This window comes from Phoxinus phoxinus (genome assembly GCF_949152265.1).
Source record: "Phoxinus phoxinus genome assembly, chromosome: 24".
Classification (NCBI taxonomy): domain Eukaryota; kingdom Metazoa; phylum Chordata; class Actinopteri; order Cypriniformes; family Leuciscidae; genus Phoxinus; species Phoxinus phoxinus.
Genome location: NC_136899.1, coordinates 9,134,156 through 9,159,781, shown reverse-complemented (window position 1 = coordinate 9,159,781; position 25,626 = coordinate 9,134,156). Strand labels below are relative to the sequence as shown.

The 25,626-nt window shown below is 36.1% G+C and overlaps 3 protein-coding genes across 6 annotated transcripts; all 3 read right to left on the bottom strand.

Annotated features, from left to right (window-relative positions):
* Positions 1–647: 647 nt before the first annotated feature.
* On the bottom strand, positions 648–6,670 carry pdk3a (pyruvate dehydrogenase kinase, isozyme 3a). 2 transcript variants are annotated; one of them, XM_079601547.1, is made up of 11 exons: positions 6,261–6,670; positions 4,826–4,967; positions 4,679–4,750; positions 3,839–4,023; positions 3,670–3,759; positions 3,131–3,211; positions 2,915–2,991; positions 2,659–2,760; positions 2,478–2,585; positions 1,511–1,624; positions 648–1,420 (listed from the first exon to the last, which is right to left on the bottom strand). In XM_079601547.1, exons 1-11 carry the CDS (start codon positions 6,361–6,363, stop codon positions 1,277–1,279), a joined length of 1,218 nt encoding a protein of 405 aa, XP_079457673.1. In that variant the 5' UTR covers positions 6,364–6,670; the 3' UTR covers positions 648–1,276. The 2 variants fall into 2 exon arrangements, with proteins under 2 accessions (XP_079457673.1, XP_079457674.1); XM_079601548.1 differs by having other exon boundaries at positions 3,134–3,211.
* An 891-nt stretch (positions 6,671–7,561) lies between these two features.
* slc51a (solute carrier family 51 member A) lies at positions 7,562–14,266 on the bottom strand. The gene is made up of 8 exons (XM_079601435.1): positions 13,917–14,266; positions 11,327–11,478; positions 11,000–11,073; positions 10,685–10,843; positions 9,717–9,828; positions 9,480–9,626; positions 8,531–8,636; positions 7,562–8,290 (listed from the first exon to the last, which is right to left on the bottom strand). The coding sequence occupies exons 1-8, from the start codon at positions 13,990–13,992 to the stop codon at positions 8,145–8,147; spliced, it is 972 nt and encodes a 323-aa protein (XP_079457561.1). The 5' UTR covers positions 13,993–14,266; the 3' UTR covers positions 7,562–8,144.
* Positions 14,267–14,791: 525 nt separating this feature from the next.
* Positions 14,792–25,615, bottom strand: zdhhc20b (zDHHC palmitoyltransferase 20b). 3 transcript variants are annotated; one of them, XM_079601517.1, is made up of 15 exons: positions 25,602–25,615; positions 24,385–24,569; positions 23,696–23,722; positions 23,196–23,290; positions 22,826–22,946; positions 21,724–21,793; positions 21,586–21,618; positions 21,390–21,510; positions 20,532–20,567; positions 20,221–20,353; positions 19,216–19,342; positions 18,432–18,524; positions 18,208–18,323; positions 18,081–18,128; positions 14,792–17,266 (listed from the first exon to the last, which is right to left on the bottom strand). In XM_079601517.1, the coding sequence occupies exons 1-14, from the start codon at positions 25,607–25,609 to the stop codon at positions 18,085–18,087; spliced, it is 1,209 nt and encodes a 402-aa protein (XP_079457643.1). In that variant the 5' UTR covers positions 25,610–25,615; the 3' UTR covers positions 14,792–17,266; positions 18,081–18,084. The 3 variants fall into 3 exon arrangements, with proteins under 3 accessions (XP_079457643.1, XP_079457641.1, XP_079457642.1); XM_079601515.1 differs by lacking the exon at positions 20,532–20,567; XM_079601516.1 differs by lacking the exons at positions 20,532–20,567; positions 25,602–25,615 and having other exon boundaries at positions 24,385–24,653.
* Positions 25,616–25,626: the final 11 nt, after the last annotated feature.

Below are 25,626 nucleotides of genomic sequence, written 5' to 3'. Positions count from 1 at the left end.
AAACATCAGTTCATCAGCATACTCCCTGACCCCAAAAACATTTGGACGCATCTAACCAGGAAATGTCCTGCGCACATTTAAAAAAATAAAATAAAATTAAGAACGATTTTGCATTAAGAAAATTATTTTTAGGACCACTGAAATTGTTTGCATTGTAATATTTTTCAGGAGAACTAACCACATGTTCCTCCTCAAATTCTCACTACAGTTATACAATTGCATTTTTCAATTAAAATCAGCATACATTTAATTAAATAACAAAAAAAATTATAAATATATGACTGTATATATTTTATTATAAATAAATATATAAACATAACTAGGACATATATTACTGTGTGTATATATATATAATGCTGTCAAATCGATTAATCACATAAATCACATCAAACTAAAAATATACACATTATACATTTCGATTAATCTATTTGACAGCACTAATATATACATTTACACATAATAATATATGTATTACTTATGTTATTTATGTATGTAGTTATCTTTACTTATATTTATAACATATATTTATGTATATTATTTATAATATATATATATATAATGCAATATAACAACTTAAATTACTATTTAAATATACTACATTATTGTACTACAAAGTATTATAGTATAATTATAGTATAATAACAGTAGTATACTAATTGTACTACAAAACTTCATTTTCTTTATGCAAAATATACATTTTTCTTTCTTTTATTTTGGGGTGAAAAATAACCTCAACAAGTTTGAGATTTCATGAGATTTTGAGTTTCTCCTCAGCCTTTTCAAAAGTGTTCTCCATTAGTTCACAGCCAAGAAAATCAAAGTGGAAGCCACAGAAACTGAGGACAAACTCTCTCTCTCTCCCTCCCTCTCTCTATTGCCTGCACATTTTTGAATGGCAGTGAAAGAAATGCTCTTTTTTGACCATCTCAAACTCCAGGCTTCCTTCTCTGACTGCTATAGAAAATGAAACAGGCGAGCTACTGTGCGGCACAATTAAAAAAAAAACTATCTTACACCCTGGACACAAATGCTCACCCTTTCCTCTCACCGCCCTGGAAGACGCTTAATCGAGACTCTGTGTCTTACGTCTGTAGCTGCACAAAGGAGGAAGGAGCAGAGACTCAATGACACTTGCATCATCAGACGTTCTGCTCTGGAAATGCTAACAAGTATAGAACACTCAGCATCGATGTGATGTTGCCATGGCAACTGAAGCTAGACTAAAGACGGAAAGGTCTGTAATGGGTGCAGTGGGACACGGATGGGGTGAGTGCAATTATCTTTTGGCCTTGTATTTTGAGGTATCTCTGGGCTCTTTGCTCGGGTTGCTCCAGTCATCCGCTCCTGGGCCTCCTTGGTAGTGCCGCCAAGCAGATTTGTTAAAGACGGGCAGACGCTCAAATGATTCACTGGAGAGGGCCTGGTCAGAGAAGGTGATGGGGTGGATGTCATTGAAAACCTATCAGTGAAACGATTAACTAAAGTGCAAATTGAGAGCTGCTGTTGTTACCTTCAAGTAGATGACGGCATCGGTCCCCACGCCTTCCATCGAGTACAGTTTCAGGTCTCCTTGAAAGTAGCGGGCGTACAGTCTGGATATAGGCAAACCATGTCCAAAACCAGCCTGCAGACGCATGGAGATCAGGTTACAGAGGACCATGCTACATTCAGAGCTGCTGTTCAAGGTTAAAGTTCGATGATTCACCTAAAATCGTGTCATCGTTTACTCACCCTCAAGTCGTTCCAAACCATTATGGCTTACTTTCTTTCAACACTGGTACTGGAATAATACAATAGCTTTCATTGAGGAACAGACTGAAATTATATTAAAATATAAAAATGCCAGGTTTGAGTCCTTGTCACTCGAATGACTGTGACATAGCAAGGTTGAATATGTGGATGAACAAAATAGATTTAAAGGGATAGTTAACACAAAAATGAAAAGTTCGTCATTATGTACTCACCCTCATGTTGTTCCAAACAGTTTCTTTCTTTTATTAAATACAAAAGATTTTTTTTAAAGAATGTTAACCAGACAGTTGATGGCACCCAAAGACTTCCATAGTATTTTTTTCCCCACAATGGGTGCCCACCAGCTGTCTGGTTACCAACATTCTATACATTTTTTCTTTTGTGTTTAACAGAAGAAAGAAACTCATGCAGGTTTGGAACAACATAACATTTTTAGGTGAACTATCCCTTTAAGTGTGGCGGTGGAATGGAAGACTTTTGACAAATAACAACTTAAATCTGGCTCTGCTTGACTTCAAAGGACAATTTAAATTAATTTTCAATACATGGTGTTTTGTGTCCTTTTAGAGTTTGAAAGCCCAAGAGCAGCGTTAACATTCTGCTAAATGTCTCCATTTGTGTTCCACAATCTCATAAAAAGTTAAACTGGCGGTTCGTATACACATAAGGGTAACTAAGTGATGACACGATGCTGTAAGAATACTGTAGCCACACTTCTTTTTTACCAATGGCACGCGTTTAGAGTCCATACTGGGTGTTGGTGCAGTCGAGTAGGTGTAGTTGAACAGCCTGTCAATCTTCCGTAAAGCCACGCCCCCTCCCCTGTCACTGATCTATGATGAAAATAACAGGAAGTTTAGGATCAAGGCACGTCATTTGTACGTGTAGGCTCGCAAACAAACTGACCTTCACAGAGAGATCTTCCTTCCCCAGGGTCACTTTTGCTTTTATAAGAGGAAGACCCTCTTTACTACCCTCGTGGAGCTCATTGGTGGCCCGCATTGCGTTCTGAAAACACAAACACAAGCTGTTACAGCAATACGTCAGGGCCTCGGGAAAAGCACAAAGATGAGGGCTGCTGAAATCTGAATTGCGTAGCAGATGCAAGCACTTTGATGTATCAAATTCAATATGCATGTGTGTGCAAGTTTTAGAAACATACCTTAAACAATTCAAACAGCATGTGGAATAGGTGGGAGGGAACATACACAGCCTGGATGGGTTTTTGAGGAGCCTTGGCTGCACAGAAAAGTTAAATATTTATAGCATTTTTGAGAAATGCTAACTCCAGAAATTGAGTTACATGAATTAGAAATGAATGAACTCTGAAACAAACATGATGTATTGAGTTTTGAGAGAGAATAAAAAGAAAAAGTACCACCATTGAATTCCTCTGTCTTCAATTCAGGGGCAGCTTGATAATATTGCTCACACACCATCTTGGCGGTCTCGTAAGCATCTGAAAACAACATCGCATTTGATTAGTAGGGAACAAAATCCAAACTAAAGATTCCAAGCATTTTCTACACTATTGCTGAAAAGTTTGAGGTTTGGTAGAGAAAGAAGTCTCTTAATGCTCTTCAGTGTCACATGATCCTTTAGAAATCATTTTAATATGCTAATTTGCTGCTCACTTTCTTATTATTATAAATGTTGAAAACAGTTGTGCTGTTGAATACTTTTGTAGAAACATAAATTTTTTTGTTCAGGATTCTTTGATGAATAGAAAGTTCAAATGAACGGCATTTATTTGAAATATAATTATTTTGTAACATAGTTGTCTTAACTGTCACTTTTGATCAATTTAATATGCCCTTGCTGAATAAAATATAATTATTTTTTATTTTTCAATCGTACTGACGTCAAACTTTTGAACGGTGTGTAACAGAACAAAAAATTAAATAAAAGCAAACTTGCCAGTCACCACCTCTGCAACATTGCAGTTGGGATCAATACTGCCAATGTGTTTGGGATGGGCTGGGTTGATGTCATTGCCAAAAAGGAGAGCTGTAATAAAGAGAAAAGCAATTACGATAAAGCTGTTGTCCAATATGTGGTGACTGTCTTTTTTTTTTGGATGACGTACTGTGCTGGTTTATGAGCATGCGAAAGGAGATTCGGTTAGTGTAAAAACGGTCCAAAAAGTACTGGATGTTGGAGCTGACGAACGGATCGAAGCCAAACTTCTCCTTATATTCGATCACACCCTGGGCCATGGTCGGGACCACATCATTGTGTCTATTCCTGATCTCAATAAGAGTCTCCAAGAAGCTTTAGGTACAGAAGATTAGAAAACACATTTTGTTATACAGAAACACAGAATAGTTAAACAGCCATTATTCAGTTAATCGGTTCAGTGTTAATTCAGTTTAGTTCAATAACTGTTGTAAAATGATGGAATGAGTTCAGTTTCATCTATAAAGCAGATCTGGAGAAAACTGATTTCAAAGTCAATAATATTGATGTGGTTTAATTCCAGGCTGTTTCACACAAGTCAGATTGAGGATTGGTATCATCCAGAATATCACGCCAGCATATGGAGGGAGGAGTTGAAGCTGGCCATAGAGTCTGTGCAGAGGACTGGTTCGCTTGATCTTCGATGAGGATCTGTGCCGATGGCAGTCTAGTCGACGATGTCTTCACAGATCGTCCATTATTCAGATCTTTTACAGTGGTCTGTATCAATAATAAATGCCATTGTATGTAGAAATGGTATGCGATTAGGATTCTTTCTCTGTTTTTCGCTGACCCAGCGTGCATATTTGCTCTGTCAGGGTGGCTTTCAGTTACCAATTGTATTACTCAGTTGTAAACTCTAGCCTGAATTCACCTCGCATGAAATATAATAGCATGCCGTGCAACAGCCTGAAAAACAAGACCATCTAGATGTCTCACAAAAAGCTAAAAAAACACAAGTCCTACTCACTCATTCAGGGCATGTGGGTCTTCTGGCTTCCTTTTCTCAAACTCTAGAAGTTCTAAAAAACTTTGCAAGTACCTGTGGAGAGATTGGCACAGCTCAGGACAGGCTTCAATTAAGCATGTACTCCGCTTCAAACTCATTTATACTCACCATTTCTGCACCAGTTTGACTGAAGGTTGACTGAGGAGCTTGTCAGGCAGCAGATTGACCTCTCTCATAGTGTTAGCCAAGCGCACCGGCAGCTCCTTCCGCAGGAACATGTAAGACGTCTTCTCACATGCATTATCCCTACCTGAAAATCAGGCAACCAGAAACGTAAACAACTGCGAATGCAGGAGGGAAAAGCAACAAAAAAATGCTTTATCATCCACACATGAAACCTGAGAAACCTGCATAGGATTGAAAAACAACTCATTAATCAGACTGAACATAAGCCAAAAAAAAAAGCCATTTAAACGGTATACTAAATAGCAACTGCTTGATTGTTTATGTCATCGCAAAATGAAATCTACACCGGAAAAGGCAACTATAAGTAATGAAGATATTAAAATACCACAAACAAGACATACCGTCACAATAGCGCATAAAAGACTATCACAACTTCCATATTTAACGATTTGCCGATTTTTTGTAAAGCTGCTTTGATACATTGATACAATTTTCTTTGTGAAAAGTGCTATACAAATAAAACTTAGTGACTTAATTTATGTGGCAAATATTCACTCCTTCATAGTGCACCAATAGGTTTAATTGAAACATCACAAGCAGGTTTAACTATCCCTATAATCATTTAACTCATTATCCCTATAATAATTTATTCAAGGTTGTAACTAATATCATAATTATACTGGTTGCATTAGCATTTCTTCTGACACATGCCATTATGACAGTCCATTATGTGCAATTAATGTGATTGTTAAAAGTTGTATTGACCCGCGAAAAAAAGAAAGTCATACAGTTTGGAATAATATATGAGTAAATGAGTAAAACTATTTATTATGACTAATTTTTGCGTTTGACTCACCTAGGTGTAGACAATTGTATTCATATCACACACTGAATATTGTTTGCAAAAGCATTTTGTATACCAATATTGTAAACCAAAAGCATCCCCCTTTTGCTTAGAATGAATACTGTTAGATTAACGGACAATTATTTAATATCATTATAGTATGCAAACAAGTTTATGACGTTAGCAAATAACATACATTAAATAAGGGCATAGAGTTGGCAAATTTTCTAGGCATAGGCCTACATGGCAAACCAAACAATCTCTGTGTTAAAAAAAAAAACTTTGTAAGTCATTAGGTGACATGCCTTGCATAGTCATAAAAACAGAACCATTAACCTTACGTTAAGTTACCTCACTAATACAAAATACAAACGTCGATTGTTTTCGAAGTTCGTGTCTACCAGATCACGTCATTTGTCGCATTTACAATCAGGACAGATTAACACTAAACACAATGATTATAAAATAAAATCGTTTATAAAAACAATGTATGAGACGATCGACATAATCATGCTGAATAGTTCCGCTGTCAGTGTCTGTCAGTGTGCATGTGATGGATGCGCTCGCACTTACCAAATTCCAGAAACTGTTTAATTGACAAGGGCGATGGTGAAAACCTTGAATAATATTCTATCTTTGGTAAATGGTTATTCAGAAGAAATGCGTACAGTCTCATTGTGAGGGAAACTGTGAAACGACCGAGGCAAGGCTGTTCTTTATATTGAGATCATGGCAGGGGTCGTCCAAAGAGTAACGTAGAGCTGACAGCAACATCCGTATCCGAATATTTACCTCCGTTTCATATTATTATTAGTATAACAGGCCACTGCATTAAATGTCAGTGTCTTGTGTTTTTTTTAGCACGGCCACTGTTGCGCTCATAGACAGTATATAAAGGTTGCGCTAAACAGCACGTAGACAAGAGCGAAGCAGCGAACACACAACCAACCATGATTTAAACAGCGATCACTGTGATTTGCTGAGAAGAGCCCGGAAAAAGACGGTGCTTTATGATTGGTCTATTTATTTTCCACACCTCTTTGTTGGCAGTTAGGTTGCAGAACAGCGGGTACAAGTTGTTGTTGTTGAAAATTGAATTGATGTGTATTTACATTCTGTGTGTGTTTAAAATATATTTTCAATATATTTTAAAATATATTTATATATAAATATATTTAAAAAAAACAGCATGGTCTAGCTAGCTGATTTAGAATGGTTAAGCTGGTCTCCCAGTCTGACCAACTGAAGGCCAAAGGTTGCATTTACATTTATTGTTGCGTGTGCAGACAAAAGTGTTATTTTAGTTTATTACATGGCTTGGTTAAATTCTATTGTAGAATGCGGTCTGTTATCATTTATTGATAACAGACCGCTGTATAACCTATTTTTTTACAGTCTATGTGTATAACACACCGTTGCCATGAAAAACGGAGCGTTGCCATGGACACGGTGTTCTTTAACGGAAGCAATATTTTAAATCAATAAACTCCTATTTAAATCAATATTTTGTGTCAAATTATTGATTTATTTGGTAGGTAGCCATGTAATAAGCGGGGTAATGATGAATAGCGAGGCGCTTGTTATAGTGAATACAACCCCTGCAGGCTGATTCAAGACCCGTCCGCTTCGCTACTTACAGTAAGTTATAACCATAGACAGTATATAAGAGGTTATAACGTTAGGCTACTCATAGTATTTATTAACATTTTGAATTAGTTTTTATTTTCATTTTTTCGATTTATGTAATTTTGTTATGTTTTTGACATGATTAATTTATAAATATATATATTTATATATGTATATCGTTAATTTATTATTTCAGTTTTAGTCATTTAAGTTTTTTAAGTTTTTCATTTAATATAATTTTTTTATTTCAGCTTTGTTTCTAACTTTTTTATAGTTTTTATTTAACAACAACAACAACAGACAAATAACATTAATACTGTAAAAAAATCTGTATTCAACAATATGCAGTGACAGATTTTACAAGGGTAATATATATCGACATACAATTTAGCAACATAAACACATCCTGACCTTTATACAATTCCAAAAGTCTTTTATGCAGCATATCATTATGCAATAGAGATGACTTTATCTCACTTCATCTCAGGAATGTGCACCGTGACTCACAGATTTATTATGCTTTGTGGTCCAATAAACAGACCAAGCATTCCAAATAAGAACAGAAACTTGATGTAAATCTCCAGATTGATGCACCCAATACAAAGTGTAAACATCAATACCAGGGCCCTCAAAGTCATGGTTGACTCTACAGTCAAATTCCACTGCCTAGTAACCTCAATATAAAACATATCTACCAAAATATTAGAAATAGCATGTACATGCATATAGAAAATACAAAGTTAATGACCATCATTGTTGACATTACTTTTCCCCCCCAACAAGCCCCAAATATATAACACAATCTCATTCACACACAACAGTCTGTTATTCTCAGACAACATATTTTGCGGTTAGGGCAGTCTTTGTCTCCTCAACACCGTCCGCATCTGGTATGGGGTCATATGGGCGTCTATATAAAACACGAGTCACTAGCGTGATGATGAACATCTCCACGATCAACAGCTGCTGACTCATCACTGTGAAAAGAAATTGAGGGTATTACTTTTATGAAAGTTGTATGATGTTTTTGGGGCCTTGATAACCCCTGGGGGTCCCCATCCACTTTCATTAATAGAGCAGCTCATTCTGCTAAACTTCTCTTTCTCTTTTTTACTATTGCAATTTTAATTTAGGGGTGAACTATCCCTTTAAGTCATGTGCTCTATGATAATTTAAGAGGATTGTTGTGTTATGTTCTGCAACATGGCGGTACTCACAGTATCCACGGGTCTGGGAGGTGTAGGGTGGTGCGCAGGCAATAGTCCCGTTCATTGCCAGTATGTTAATGATGGCAGTTTGCAGCTGGCTAAGAATCAACACCAACTACGGGCAGATATAATTGATGAATCATGGGCAACATTTATTCTAGGGCTGGGTACTGACACAAATCTCACGATTTGATTTGATTTATTTGGACAAATATCACTATCAGGTACAATACAAGGCCAATTTTCTCAAGGATACAGGGAGTCAGGTACTACTAATATTGAAGGTATATTACCTATACGAACACTTAAATTACACGCAAGGAAGTTTTTATAATAATAAAGTTATAATACTAACTTTATAACTACATGATTATGTATCTACTCCAATTAATTTATTTAAATGGTGGCTGTCAACGGTCTGTCACGCCACATTAAAGAGTGCCGGTTTCGTTATGAAATGGGCAGAATTTGAAATCTGGGACTTCGTTTCATATCAAAAGTAACAAAGCTTATTGCGAATTATTGGATAGCAGGCCTGCTACATGTTCTGTTCATTCATTAACTGAAAACAGCATAGACTAAAAGTAAAACACAGATTTTGCGAACTTTCGGCGCTCTAGCGGTTAATAACAAAGTACCTTTAAAGGGTAACTAAGCCCTAAAACAACTTTTTTTAGTTAATGATCAGTAAGACTGGGGCTTTATTAATGCTGTTCATTGATGCAAGTAATTTTTTTGACATTTGGGTATAAAGTGTTTTAATTCTACAATATAAGGTGTAAAAATGTCTGAGTGCTGCCCTCTTCAGGTGGAACGGTGGCTACTGCAGTTGAATTTTCCTACGCCCTTGCCTACAGAGAGACAAGCCCTCAATTAACCCAGCCCTAATTAATTCTAGCAATACTGAAGATCAATGATGTTCTAAAATATAAGGAATAAGTACAAAACACACACAAACCTGATACATGGCATATTTAGGGATAATTTTTAGAGTGCGTAAAGCCTCTCGCACATGCATGAACATGATTGCAACTGGCCAAAGAGCAATAATGGTGAGAACGCCTACAAACGAGTTTATCCATATGGCTCCTCCAGTTGCCGAAACCTAAAGAACAGAGATAGAGTCACTCTGCACGTCTTTCTCAAGTTCATAAACAAAAATAGCTATTGAAATACTTGCACAGTCAATACTTACATCAGATAAATTAAAGTTGCCATTCGTCCAAAGGACTATAGAGAGGATGGTGAAGACTAACTTCAGGAGCGCAAACTGGTAGGACCCCAGTTTCAATATAAACAGAGATCGTCTGAAAAATCAAGGCACAGTTTAAAAAAAAAAAATCTGTTAAATTCCAGGTCACATGATCCCACCCACAGGTATCTCATGAAGTAGGATTATATTGCATTCGACTGTTTATGTTGAGTTTGATATTGGAAGTCTTGCATAACACTGATATAGAGTAAAGCCAATGGTTCCAGGAGCCACAGACTACTCCTTTCTTCCAGATAGCAAAGGGTGCAATGGCCCAGAGGTGCCCATTTTAAGTTATGCACTAAGCATGATAAAGACCTCATATTTGCAGAAGAGTTGAATGGCCAGAGGTTCACTCATCCTGTTGACATTCAGTCGAAGATATGGGCAATTAATGGCACACTGACCAAAATTTCAGATGCTAATTTCAATGTTTGTTAGTAAGAAAGAGGTGCAATTCAGCAACTATTAAAAAATTCAGACTACTAAGAATTTACCAAATTATTAGAGGTGTTCTAATTTTCATTGTAAAATTTTAAAAACATTTTTACCTGATTAAATATTTTAGAGCCTTGCATAACTAGAAAAATTAATTCATTATAAAAAAACGCCCATGGAGTTTTAAAGATTTGTTAAATAATTCTAAGTCTGGGCCCTAGGTTAAGAACCACTGTCATAGATACTTCAGGATTGGCTATTTTGATTTGGGCCAATAAACGATCACCTAGCAACCAGCCAAAAAACCCATGCAACTCCAACTCCAAAACCCAAAAGCAATGCACTCCTAGAACACTTAGAATGCCCTAGCAACACCCTAGCAACCACCTAGCAGCATAGCATTGTGGTAGTGATTTCTGCACAGGTAAAATCCTCCTGGGTCTGACGGCAAGCACACTTTAAGGTTTGATTACCGTGTGATGGGGACATTAGGCAGGCATGGGCAGCAGCAGCAACAAGGTCCTGTGCTGATCTTAAACGACTGTTTCTTGCAGCGCCTGAGAAAAGCATCGTCCCCTCCGACCTCTTCAATCATGAGAATCAGGAACTTGAAGACCACAACTGCAAAGTATCTGCCAATTGAGTCAGAGATATATGTTAATGTTATAACTTGCTGCTTTTGTGTGTGAAACAAAAAGTAAAAAACAAAACTGAATTACAGTTACTAATGGTTTACAGAATTACAGTTACTACACCGGACAAAAGTAGAGCACTAATGGTGAACTCACGTGGCTGATGTCATATCAGTGAACATCGTGGCCCTTGGAACCCACATGCCCAAACAAGACATGGTAGCAATGACCTGAAAAACAGAGAGATAAACATAATGCCTCAGAAGCCAAGATGAACTTGAGACTCATAATCACTCATCTAGGCAGTCACGCACTAGACATTACTAAACGTACCATTGCCTCAGTTTCCATCTGGGTTTACAGATACATCTCATATTTGACATGTTAGTTCTTATTAGGAGTTATTAGGAAAGATTTATTTTAAAAAAAACACACCAGAAAACAGGGAGGGACATAACGGATAGGACAAATTATTGAACTCACTGGTGCTGCTCCGGTTACCCAGATGATTATGCTTTTCTTATTTGGCGGTACTTTCTTATAGATGTAGATGCATTCTTCAAGGAAAACCAGCATAGACACCGTGGCCATTAAAGTCAGCACAGAGAAGAGGACTATGCCAAATATATCCAACTCTGAGAAACACAAGCACAAACACGGGTTGGTCCACAGCGTTGGAAAGTAACTATAAACACAATACACTTCATTTCTTGTATTTACAAATTTATTTCTAACGTTTTTTTTTCGTTTTTTTCTGTTTACTTTGAAGTGAAACAAGCTTCCATATCTGACATATGGGGATCATTTAGGGACACTTAACAATTATTTGTTATTTTAAAAATATGATCCAAATGGCTAAATCATTACTCGTCACTAACTTAGTATTTGTTGTAGGGTTGTAGGTTTGGTGGAATCTAAGTATTAGATGAAAAACGTACACTTGAAAAACTTAAGTTGTAGTACTAAAATGACTAAAACTAATAAAAATGACAAAAACAAAATTGTTAAAGGGATAGTTCACCAAAAAAAAAGAAGAAGATATTTTAAAGAATGTTGGAAACTTGGTAACCAGACAGTTGACAGTAGCCATTGATTTCTATAGTCATTTTTTCCTACTATGGAAGTCAGTGTCTGTCTGGTTATTTACTACCTGTAAAACTCCTTAAAATATCTTATTTTGTGTTCAACAGCAGAAATAAACTCATACAGGTTTGGAACAATTTGAGGGAGTAAGTGATGACAAAATTTTCATTTTTGGGTGAACTATCCCTTTAAAACTTAAACTAAAATGAAAACTAAAAAAAAGTAAAAGCCAATTCAAAATACTGATACATACTAAAATATTATATAAATAGTAGAGCTGTCAAATCAATTAATCGTGATTAAAAGTTTGTAAATACATAATATGTGTGTGTGATAGATTGTATATATATATATAAACACACACACACACATATCCATATATATATATATATATATATATATACATATATCAACTTTTATGTTTGATGCAATTAATCAATTTGACAGCACTCGTAAATAGCAGTACTTAATGCGTATTGTTTAATAGTGGAAAAATATACATATAATGATACAATATTAAGTTTAGTTGTCCCACTTTACTAGGTCTTTAAAGACTATTTCAACTATTTGGACCAATTGAAGCAATAAAATAAAAGGCACATCGGATGGAGTAAAAGGACAACTCTAGTCTTATAGAGGTAAACAATTAAAAAAATGTCCAAACTCTTTTAAAACCACTATATCCTTTTGAAACCATATACATCACTTCCTAACTATCCATGTGTTTTCAATCAGAATGAAGCTAGAGAAATCTAGTCAGGGTTTTCCTTAGAATTTCAGGAATAACGGTTACACAGCTTTCTCAAACACACACACACACACACACACACACACCCAAATGTTGTGCTCCGTGGCAATGAGCAGTTCTTGTTTACACATTACTGCTGTGTAGTTTAACACAGACCAGGCGTCAACATTTTTATTCTGTTGTTCACAGATGTGAAGTTTCATTATCTAATTTGTGTTGCTAAAGCATTCATGCACTTTCCTGCAAGTCATTTTAACAAGAGCACATCTGCCTAACAATTGTGAATGTACACCGTACATGATGACAAATCAACCCTTACATTTACAATCACTGCTGTTACTCCAGAAACCTAAACCTCGATTGCAAGTTTAAGTAAAGATGAGAACTATTAAAACAAGAATGCGAGTTTGACACACGTAGCTACAGTATAGTCTACAGTAGTTGAGGGTGACACCTGGAAAGAATCCACATTAGTGCCATTCAACATTATCATGCTATGTGTACGAAGTGCACTGAACCTCAGGATAATCACTTCTTATCAACAATGAGTGGGAAGCAGCGTAAGATATTAACTTGTGTTTTCAGGGGCATTTTTTTTTTACCTAGTTGAGTTTTTTTTACAACCATTTATCAATCGACAATTTTATCTGAATAATTATGGGTGTAGCCCTCAAATGTCAAATTCAAAAGTAACTGTAATAATGAACAAAATATCTTAACTTAACTTTGTTGAATACATCAAAAAATAATATTCCACAATATTCGTATGGTTGATTATAGGCTACATTGTTGTACTATCATAGAAGAGTTTATTATCTCACAAATATTAAAATATGAAAATATTCCAGGTTCAAGAAAAATATTAAAATAGGCCTATGACCACTGTAATTTATGTAAAAATGGAGACTAGAATTTCTCCATAGTTATCACCTAGAGTTACTAAAATATATAATTGTATGTATTATTAATAATAATATTAATACAAATATTAGTAATAGTCTTCTTAAAATGGTCTAAAAAAAATCCAGAAACTGTCTTTTTGATAAATGGTGAATACGGCAGAATGGTGGATATACGGAAATTAAGTAAAATATAGTTAATCTTTACGCATCTACACTATCAACAACAAAACTATCCAGTGAAAGCAACTTTATAATTGACAGCTGTCCTAAAACACATTCCGTGTTACGGAAATAAACATCAGGGAGCAACTTTAAGGAAAAGCAACACATATATACTTACGCATAATGACATCGATAGAGAACGGAGCATCTTGTCTGCATCTCGGATCAAAAAGTGTGAAATTTGAGTTGTCCATCTTCAGTCACCGTTTGTTTATAAGAGCCAGTGCAAACTGTAATCCGTGCAAACCCCACTGCCCGAAACACCTGTTGGTTTCAGCATGCGTGAAACCAATAAACTGAGGAGAAAGCAGATTGGTTCTGTAGTAGACTGTGTAGAGAAATCCCAGCACTTGTTAAAGGGGCGGGACTGCCCATACACGGGGGAAATAGTGATGGATCACTGACCAATGAAAATGCGACTCTTTCATCCGACTACACTGCGCATGCGCAATGGTGTCACACAAGCACACGTGAATGGCTTCTGCGGGATGATTTTATCATATATGCGAAGTGAGTGAGCCAGAGAAGTGAGTGAACAAAATATGCGGGAAATGTTGCGGATAGGCACTTAATTCACTTAAAAAAAGACTAGAGTAGTAGCCTATAGTACAATAGCGAAACTAAACTGTGACTTGAGAACGTTTGTTATACAAGCATTTAACTGGGAGGGTTTATGTTACAAGATCAGACAGACCAAAGTTCACATAAAAGTCTGACAACACACACGCATTTTTACAAAGATGGTTAAACTCAAAAGGAGTGTGAGAATAGTATGTTTAACTTGTGATTTGCAAGAGTTGAATGGCCTCAGTGCTAATGAGCTGGACAGAGTTCAGGGTTGAGAACAGCCCTTGAAACCAACACACACACACGTTTGATTATTAATGAGAACAACTCATAAACTTCCATCGTTTTATCTATCAGATTAATGGCATTTTTCCACGGAACTCAAGTCAAATCTGTAGAGTATAAATGTTGCAGAAACACAGTTTTGATTTTTACAAAATTGACATTTATTGTTACTTGTTACATATATGTACTTTGTTCACAAAATTAAAAAATATGTATTTCTTTTTACATTATCTGTACCATATGCATTTTAAAACATTTAATCCAGACTTTCACATCAGTAGATCAAATATGTAGCTGTGTTTGCCATGCATTGAAGCACAATGCTTCAGTTTTTTATCTGATTGAAACAGAAATAAAGAAAATGGTACAAAGACACCAACAAATATTCTATAATAATTTCATTATGGCTTCATGTTTACTTGTAACTTATTAATAAAGTATAAAATGTAATGAAAGACAGCACTTTTTTTCTGTAAATAAAATAAAAAATGGCTTTAGGGCCATGCTTTGAAACAGAACTGAGATACACCATAAAACATCTTTTTTAATTTCATCAAGGCTGTGTAATTCATACCTATAAGAAAGCTGTTTAAAAGACAAAAACAATCTCTAAACCCATTCTGTACCACTATATGCATTCCTTAAGATCACAAAACAGCTATACCATTTATTTCACATAAAACATTACTTCAAAACCAGTAGCAATCTTCAATGTGTAGTCACTGATGGTAAAAATGATGACAAACTTAGATTTTCTCAACACATAAACAGTCAAAGATCTCTTCAAAAACCAAACCCTTCATCTGGTAATACTTACCAGAAGCCATTCCAGATTTGAAACAGTACATCGTTCCATAATAAAATCTCTTTTTACTGGTTTATTTACTTGATTCACCCTCATTAACAACACACACTCCAGAACAGTGGCACTCTAATGCGTGTTCGCATGAATGTCTTGATTTGTCATTTCTTTAGATACGTCAGAACACAAATGAAGCTATACTGCGATACATAAAACACATCTGGATTTCCACACATCAGTTCCACGTTAGCTCACGCTACAGTCACAGCCGACGGACACAATTATTATTCCACGCTGGACCAAAGTTAACAAATGCTAACTTGCGACAAATATAAATAGAGAAAAAAAAGTTTCACTTTTACAGCTTTGCAAAAATGGCTAAAAAAAAAATTTGCATTTTGAATCTGAAGAAGAGCTATTCACAAAGCTTATGTATAAAATATAAGGGGAGGAAAAAAGGTAAAAACATAATTTAAAGGGTTAGTTCACAAAAAAAATTAATTTCTGTCATTAATTACTCACCCTCGTGTCGTGGGTGTTTCCTTTGTTGATCTTCGAAACACAAATTAAGATATTTTTGATGAAATCCGAGAGCTTTCTGACCCCCTATAGACAGCAACATCATAACCACTTTTTGTGTAAAGCTTTTGGATTTCATATGAAAAATATCTTAATTCATGTTCCGAAGATCAACAAAGGAAACACCCACGACACGAGGGCGAGTAATTAATGACAGAAATATCATTTTTGTGTGAACTAACCCTTTAATCGAGGATTGAGAACAAAAATCTGGTGATACAATACCAAAGACCACTGACCGCGCAATACAATATCAAGCAGTGTAAATGCCGCCTGCTGGCCAGTTCTGATACTGCAGGAGGAACCTACAAAGATTTTCATTTGGTTTCCAAAGTGACACTGGCTACACTGCAAGAGCAGAGAGGTATTACTCACATTTTGTAAACACTCCTGTTGAGTTCAGAGCTCTGGTAATAAGCCCTTTATTTGGCATACGTAAAGTGGCCGACGTGTGCACAACATTTCACACCAGAATCATCTCAAGACTGGCAAAAGAAAATAATAGTCACCATACAAGTGGAGCAGCTTAAGAATACACAAAAAGGGTCTTTTGCAGGCGTCCTCTGCCTGGTCACACTCTGTCGCACTTTGTGAACACGTGTGTTTATATCTTAGATGAACGTCAATGAAGTAAAAAAAAAAAGAAAGTATATTCCAAAAACAAAAAAACTCTTTAGTGATGAATTTAAAAGTGCGAATGAGCCATCGTGCCATCGTGTCCAGCCGGTGACACTCTGTGGCGCTCAGTCAGACCAGTTACTTGGCACGGATCCAGAAAAATAAAAAATAAAAAACACGCTTCACGTAAACAGCAGTTGGTTCCAGATGTGGTGCATTTCCTGGTAAACACTTGGGGAACAGAAAGAGAAAAATCTGTCTCGCCTGTATCAATTCACAAGTGAAATCTGCATGTCTTGTGGGGTCTTTGCAGACCTGAGCAACAAAACGGTTTACTGTGCAAAAAAAACGATGGATGCGAAAAGACATGCGTGCAAATCTTTGTTAAAAGAGTGCAGCTACTATAGTTGAATTGGGACTGGGAGTCATTTTATAGACATGATGTACAGCACAGATTTGGGATGCTCCGTAAGCAATGGGAAGTGGAAAGTGTTCAGGAGCTTTCAGAGAAAAAGAGCTGTTTAAGGCATCAGCTTTGATGGCTGTGATTCTCCTCAACAGTACTGGGAGTCAAAGGCACGAAACCGCTGAGGACTCATCCCTCACCAGCTTCAGTCCTAGGGAAGGAAATGACATCAGTTATGCTTAGCAAGGCTACATTTATTTGATCAAAAATACATTAATAAATTGTGCTAATATTTTTATAAACGTAATATTGTGAAATAATATTACAATCGGTTTCTATTGTAATATATTTTAAAATGCCATTTATTCCTGTGATGGCAAAGTATCATTACTTCAGTCTTCAGTGTCACATGATCCTTCAGAAATCAAGTAAAAAAAATTATTATTATCAATTGCTGTGTAAACTGTGATACATTTTTGTTCAGGATTCTCTGATGAATAGAAAGTTTAAAAGAACAGTGTTTATTTGAAACAGAAATAACATACAATTATAAGTCTTTACTTTTGATCAATTTGATGCATAAAAGTTGAATAAAAGTATATATTTCTTTTAAAAAAATTTTTACTAAAGGCCCGTTGGCACCAAGAATGATAACAAGATATCTATATTAGAATCCACACCTGTGCATGATATTGTTCTGTTTATTCAGTTTTGTCATCTGCCGCTTTTAAATGTCCCAGCTCTAAAATAGGGTGGATTCTGATTGGTTGTTTTTATCATTTATCAAAAAAAAAAAAAGTTCTGAAATTGATTCCAACCATGACATTTCTCGGTGCTGTTATCGTTATAGTTGTGGTGTGAACTCTGCTATTCTTTTATATTTAGAATAATTTTTATAACTATATCTTTATCGTTATAGTAATATCTTCTTTGTTTAAACAGGCCTTGACACTAAACTTTTAAAAATGTAGTGTAGCATATATTGCATATATTATATATCAATGCTTAGTGTGAAATACCCTTACCTAGCTATGACTCGCTCTCAATAGAGATAGTGATGGCCTCACTTTCATCTGAAAGGCAAGATGAAGGATATTGTCAACAATTTTTCCACTTAGGCCTGCTAGAATGAAGCAAAAAAATGCAACGTACCAGACTTTAAGAAATCTCTCTCTTTATGATCTTCTTCACTGTGGTAATCCTTGCCTAACAGGTGGTTTTGGGATTCACTAAGAGGGCTGGTTTGCTCAGCAGGTCCTTCTACAGCACTGTGGGAATGAACCACACTGAGAGTTACCGCTATTGTATTCATCCTTTTTTGGTTGGTTTTCCACAAACACTGCCACTCAATGGTGGGAGAGGAAACGGCACCTCACCATTTGTCCAACCCGCCAGGCTGGGGACATTCAGTGGGCTGTTCTGGATCAACAGTGACCAACCGTGTAGGAAAAGAAAGGCCGTCTCCTTGACTATAACAGAGAAAAGTATACTTTATCTCTACAAGTCAAATATTACAATATTGAACTTGATTTTAAGGATACTTTGGTAAGAAGATTTTTGAAAGAATTCTTATGCTCACCAAGGCTGCATTAATTTGATAAAAAAATACAGTAAAAACAGCAATATTGTGAAATATTATGGCAAATTAAAAAAACTATTTTCTATTTGAATGTAATTTATTTTCAGCATCATTACTCCAGTCTTCAGTGTCACATGATCCTTCAGAAATCATTCTAATATGCTAATTTGGTGCTCAGTAAACATTTCTTATTATTAATGTTCAAAACAGCTGTCCTGCTTAATATTTTGTGGACACAGTGACATATTTTATTCAGGATTGAATCTGTACTTGCTGAATAAATGTACTTATTTCAAAAGAAAAAACAACAAACAATTCTTACTAACCTCAAACTTTTCAACGGTAGTGTAGGACGCTAAGGTGTTGTGAGTGGTTACCAGGGCTTTGCTATGTGGTTACTAAGGTATTCAGAGTGGTTTGTAATGTGTTGCTATGTGCTATGTGGTAGCACTGTAGTACCAAAGTGTAAAAACAAAAAAGCACCAAAATGTAATCCTGTTTTTCAAAGCCATGACCCCATGTATGAGCCAAAATATTGCCTTAGCAAGCAGCACTAAACAAACATTAATATTCAAATTCACCTGGTAAAGACAGGAAGTAGCCAGTATTTCTTCTGGTCCCCAAACACCTGAGCAATGTTCTTGCTGAAGCCCAGGGAAAATCCACTTTTATCAGGGCCGTTTCTGAAGACCGGGGCTCTGAACGCTTCTGAACATAAAGAACAATCCAAAAAAGGTTTAAAATGCCGTTCAAAAGTTTGGGGTCAGTAAGGTTTAAAAAATAAATAAATAAATTACTACTTTTATTTAGCAAGGATGTAACAAATGTGATGGTAAAATGTTACATAAGATTTTTATTTCAAATAAAGGCTTTTCTTTTGAACTTTCTATTCATCAAATAATCCTGAATAAAACGTATCACAGTTTTCACCAAAAAGGCAGCACAACTGTTTTCAACACTGGTAATAATAAAATAATAAGAACCAAATCTTCATATTAGATCATGTGACTGAAGACTGGAGTGATGATGCTGACAATTGAGCTTTGCATCACAGGAATAAATTACATTTTTAAAATATATTAAAATAGAAAACAGTTCTATTAAATTGTAATAATATTTCACAATAATACGGTTCTTACTGTATTTTTGATCAAATAAATGCAGCCTTGGTGAACATATGACACTTCTTTCAAAAACATTTTTTAAAATCTTACCCATTCCAAACTTTTGAACGCAGAGTAAATGCATGAAAAATCACAACATGAAATCATTTAGCTCTTGTGACTGAAGCTGACTGAGTGGATTTATGCTATAAATTACAGGGGCTGATGGGAAAACAAGCAGGAAATTGCTTCAAAGACTGCTTGATTGATTTGGTCAACACATGGAAATTTGAAAGACCAGTTTACCGAAATAAATCTGAACAAGGTTTTGCTTGTGCACAGCAGGCCTACTGTTGTTGCTATGGTAACTACATTGAGCAAATTGTCTACACAGGCATGACAGCTTTGTTAGAAACGTGAATCTATCTACACCAGTACATGTAGACAAAGATACAGAGAAGTGAGTATGGTCAGGTGTGTTACCTATGGTGGACCTGTTTTTTCCCACAAGCCACAAGTGGTAAGTGAAGAGTGAAAGAATGCTGATGCAGAACATGGCCGCCACAAAAAAGAGAAACAAGACATGGAATTTGGCGTGAGACTCTGGCAGGTCATTCTGAGAGAGGGGGGAGAGAGAAAGGAGAGCTGTGAGACAGAGATCAACAACGAGCAAGACATGGGCAACATGTCACTCCGACACAACCTGACGGGTACGTTAGGGTCACGGGGATAAAACGACAAAAAACAGTCAACGTAACTCAATGGCACGTTTACTAAACACTGTGAGGGATTACCTTTGGACAATTCTCTGCCGATTTCCTCCGGCAAAGCTTATTGCAAACAGAGACAGACTGTTAGACACAGGAAGAACACAGCAGGAGAGCAAAAGCTGACGAGAAGAAGGGTTTAAAGCAGCGTACAAGTGCTTGTCGAAACATATACACTACTGTTCAAAAGTTTGACATTATTATGATTTTTTTTTATGCTTATAAAATAAGTATTTTATGCTCAACAAGGCTGGATTTACTTGAATACAGTAATATTGTATTACAATTTAAAATAACCATTTTCTATTTTAATCTATTAAAAAATGTATTTATTCCTGTGATGGCAAAGCTGTATTTTCCGCATCATTACTCCAGTCTTCAGTGTCACATGATCCTTCAGAAATCATTCTAATATGCTGATTTGCTGCTAAAGAAACATTTCATATTTATCAATGTTGAAAATATCTGGGCTTCTTAATATTTCTGTGGAAACCATGATTTTTTTTTTAGGATTTTGATGAACAGACAGTTCAAAAGAACAGCATTTATTTTAAATATAAATCTTTTGTAACATTTAAAATGTCTTCAATGTCACTTTTAATCAATTTAACGCATCTTTGCTAAATATAAGTATTAATTTATTTAGCTGATTTTAACCTGAGTAGTGTAAGTAAAACAAGCAGATGAAATAGAAAGGACAGCACAACAGTAGTATGAGGGTGACAGAGTGGACAAGGTTGGTAGATAGGAAATAAACTGATGCATGACTTGCACATGGAGGAAACCGCCGAGATCACATATCCATCCCACATATGACAATCAAAACTTTTACGTACAAGGAAGGGTACACGAATGAGTATGATGAAAGGTGAGGGATCTACTCACTGTCCAGAACTTAATGAAGTATTGGAGGACAGAGGCTGCGATGAATAAGCAGTAAACAAGCGAGTAGGTCAGGAACAGGATGAAGAACTTGTAGTTGGAGAAACCCACACAGTTATTTACCCTGTGGATAATGGAGGGAAAGAGAGATGTTAGCTACTAATTAAATTTCAGTGTCAACAACTTGTATCTCACTCACCACGGACAGTGATGATCCATCTTCAGCACACACCTGTCAGAAACAAGTACAAGCATTTAGAAGGAAGAAGTCGCTAAAATTACACAAATTGAAATGAAATGCCTTCAGAACTGACCATGAGGCACTACAGTAACTTACATGTCACACGCAGAACAATGATGACATCTGTCTGGCTTGATGATCTGGCAGCGGTCACAGTACCGGATAGCTACAAGAAGAGGGGGGGGAAAAAAATCATGCCAGTTTCTGTTTTTTATGGCAAAATAACAAAAGGTAAAAATGTATTAATAATAATAAAAAAGGTAATAATAAATAGGTAATAAAATAATAATGAACAGATTATACCGGAAACAAAAATAACAATAAATAGATAATAATAAAAGATAGATTCAGAGGGATTTCAGATCTGCGGAGTGAGCCAGAGATGGTCTTAAAGTGGCTTTGAGTGAGCAAACAACCAACAAACAACCCTCAAATATGATACAATTATGTCAGAAATTAGAGGATAGGCACTTTATTAACTGTCCTGACTGACATCAGAAAAAGAACAAGAAAACAACAAGAAATTACAGAAAATCTTGAAGCTTCACACACTGCTGATTCATGCTGAAAAACTTCTCATAACAATCTATTGTGGCTGTTACAGTACTGAAATAAAATTATAATAACAAAAAAAGATATAATATTAAAATTACATTATATTGTGTTTTTTCTTCAGTTTCTTATTGTATTTCTACCAAAATGAACTGCGAGCATAATCAGTTATGAGATCGGACAGATAGACAGACGGACAGAAAGACAGACGTTTTTTTTTTTAAAGTTTACAATAAAGTCCATACAAGACCATTTTATTTGAAATTTGACATACATTCTATTGTAAAACTGGTAAAACTTTAAAGAGTTCCATAATTAATGAATCGATGTAGGCCTATAAATACTGATCATTTACACTTAACTAGGGTGGTAATCTTGGATGCCTATCAAATTGATTGCCAGCTAAACTAAAAACTTAAACAGGCTGTTTGTGCAGATAGTTTAAAGTTAATCACTGTTGACAATTAAATTATTAAAGTACATCATTTAAAAATAAAAACACGTCTCACTCAAAAAAAAAAGAAAAAGAAAAGAAGCTAAGCCTGTGTTTGACAAAATCTAGTACTCGTGCCCTTGAGGTAGAAGCTAGTGGGTCATATTTGGTTAAATATTCTATGCGTTTGAGGGTGTAAAGTCAGTCTCTAACCTCCTGCCCCGGTGCGGGTGTAGAGGGGCAGGCTGGTGGCCACTCTCTTCAGGATCTCCTGCTGAGTCTCTGGACGCTGTTCCTTCTCATACTGTTCCTTCTCAGATTTAGGTAGACAGAACTAAGACACAATACAATACAATACAATCCGCTCATTGTGTGATATATCAGCAGCATATTCCATTTTAAACAACAACAGTGTGTAAAATGATACATAAAAAGCACACTCCATAGAAACAAATACATATTTTGTGCATTTATTTATAATGGCTGAAATAACATTAACATGATGTTAATATGTGGCATGTTGGTTGCCATGGACTGAATGTCCAAAACAAATACACAACTGTTTGTTTTATACTTGCTGTACCTCTTTGGAAGGGTTTGCTGGTCTTGTAAAGATGGTTTTCCAGTACGACCACACAAACATGACGAATGACAGGTGAAACACAACCAGGTAGATGCCTGAAAGGAATAAACAGTATACAGTTATTAACAACAAGACTGCCTGCTGAGAAGCATGCCAGAAACAGTCGGAGTATAAATCAGTCTCTTTAGGCGTTTGTGATTACTAATGCAGTCTGACTGTGCTGAAGGGCAAGTCAGCACAAGCACGGACCGAACGAAGCCTGACAGCTGTGCCAAAGTGGCTTTGTACTTTTATAAACATACATACATACAAATATCTGTAACTCTTAAAAACACAGAATAGTTATTTGGTGCGTGAATTTAAGAAGATTTTCACTAGGCTCTTTGGAATACTTGATTCTGATTGGTAAAGACCATATATATATATACAGGTCATATACACCTCAAAAGTGATGAAACATCATGATTGTACATTATTCCTCGGGTAAAAGTTTTACTCACATTTTTCGCCAATGCTTGGAATAGTTACTGCAGAGAAAATAAAAACAGAGAGAAAGAAACTGTTTAGCAGAATTGTGACTCATGTCATGGCACATCTGCCTTATTAATCACACTTCTGCTTCTATGAACATTGTTGAGATATGGATTTACAACATACTTCAATTGGACATGTGACAGAAGACTTGAGGCTTGACTCTGTCAGGGACTTCTGAACATGTCTACTTATAAACTTATAATAAGCAGCTTGTCCATATTGAAAATACAATGTGTGCTATTATTTCAGTTAGAAACTCAACAACCTGGTGTCTGATGTCTGCTCTGGACATTGAATAAACAGGGACGCGTGAAGAAATATTTATGGGTTTCCTACTGTAACACTAGGGAATATATATATATATATATTTTTTTCTATACTGTTTGGCTATTTAACATAAATATTTACATTCAAATGAACTGTAAATTAAACAAATAAGGTAACTTAGTCATCTTAGTGTCCACAAACACTACCGAACGCTACACCGCACAATATATATGTTCCAAAACCACATTAAAACCATAAGTCTTGTTGTTTTGTTTCCAGTTTGAAATCAATAAGCCAGTTTATGTAAACAAATCATTCATTGAGGTTTCAGTTCAGTGACTTCCGGTAGGCGTGTGCCCGCCTGGTGTGGAAAATAAAGCGCACTTACATATACACAGCTCCACCACGTAGGCATAATACGACCAGCACACAACTAAGGCAATAAATATCACCGGTATCCACGCCAGACCCCTCTGGCAGCATCTCAGTACATGTGTAGGCGCCATTTTTCTTCTTCCTTGACTACAAAAGACGGGAAAGGGAGGGATGATGTTATCCGTCCACCCGTGCCCCCAGTAGTATATTCCTGCACAACCGGAGGCTGCAGTTTTAGGACCCCAGTTTTAGGACCGCAGTTTTAGGACCCTAGTTTTTTGTGACAGCGCCACCTACCGAACTGGATGATATAGCGGCGGCTGCTGTTTCAGGACCGCAGTTCTAGGATCCAGGTGGTTTAGTTTGTACATCAAGATCCACCTTGATCCTAAGTCTCATTAGAAAATATATATATATTTTAACAAATAAGATTATGGAATAGAGCAAGTAGCATCAAGCTACACGACACAATTTAAAAGATTAATATTAAACTTTTACTTAAAGCTCACTTAAACCACCATCGAGTAAGATAGGATATTTGTACCATATTCCGGTCGCGGTTTAAAATGGTTTTAAGTCATAAAAAGATGTTGAAATATGGTATAATAAAGCAATTTATATGCAGCTAATGGCTACACCTTGCTTGGCAATACTGTAAACATTCTTAATTCATATGAAAATACCCAAAATTGCACGAAAATCACACACAAACCACATATACTCGAAATCGTGCATTTATTAGCTTCTTGTTTCAGGTGAAGAGATGTGTCTTAGCTTTGTTATCACGGATAACAGGACCGCGTCATGCAGAAGGGCAGGATTATTGTCACGTTGAACGTGAGATGATTGACAGCTGTACAGCGAATGAGACTTGCGTACATTACTGACGCAAATCAGGAAGAGGAGACCCAGATCTCTGTGTTCGCTGTTTGAGTTTTATCATAAACACTATCGAGTCTTAAATCTTTCTAATGATGCTCAGTTTGTCCAGATAAAATAAGTAAGAGTGTGATGTTTTAACGAGTAATGAATGTTGAACAACAATCTGTTGTGATCAACAATGTGATCTTTTATCTTTGCCGCGAAAGGGGTTAAATTTGTGTTTTTGGTAATCCAGTTCTGTAGGTGGCGCTGTCACAATAAACTAGGGTCCTAAAACTGGGGTCCTAAAACTGGGGTCCTGAAACTGCAGCCACTCCCGTTGTGCAGGAATACCCTTCTCCGTGCCCCACCAACATCGGCGGTTCGGCTCCGC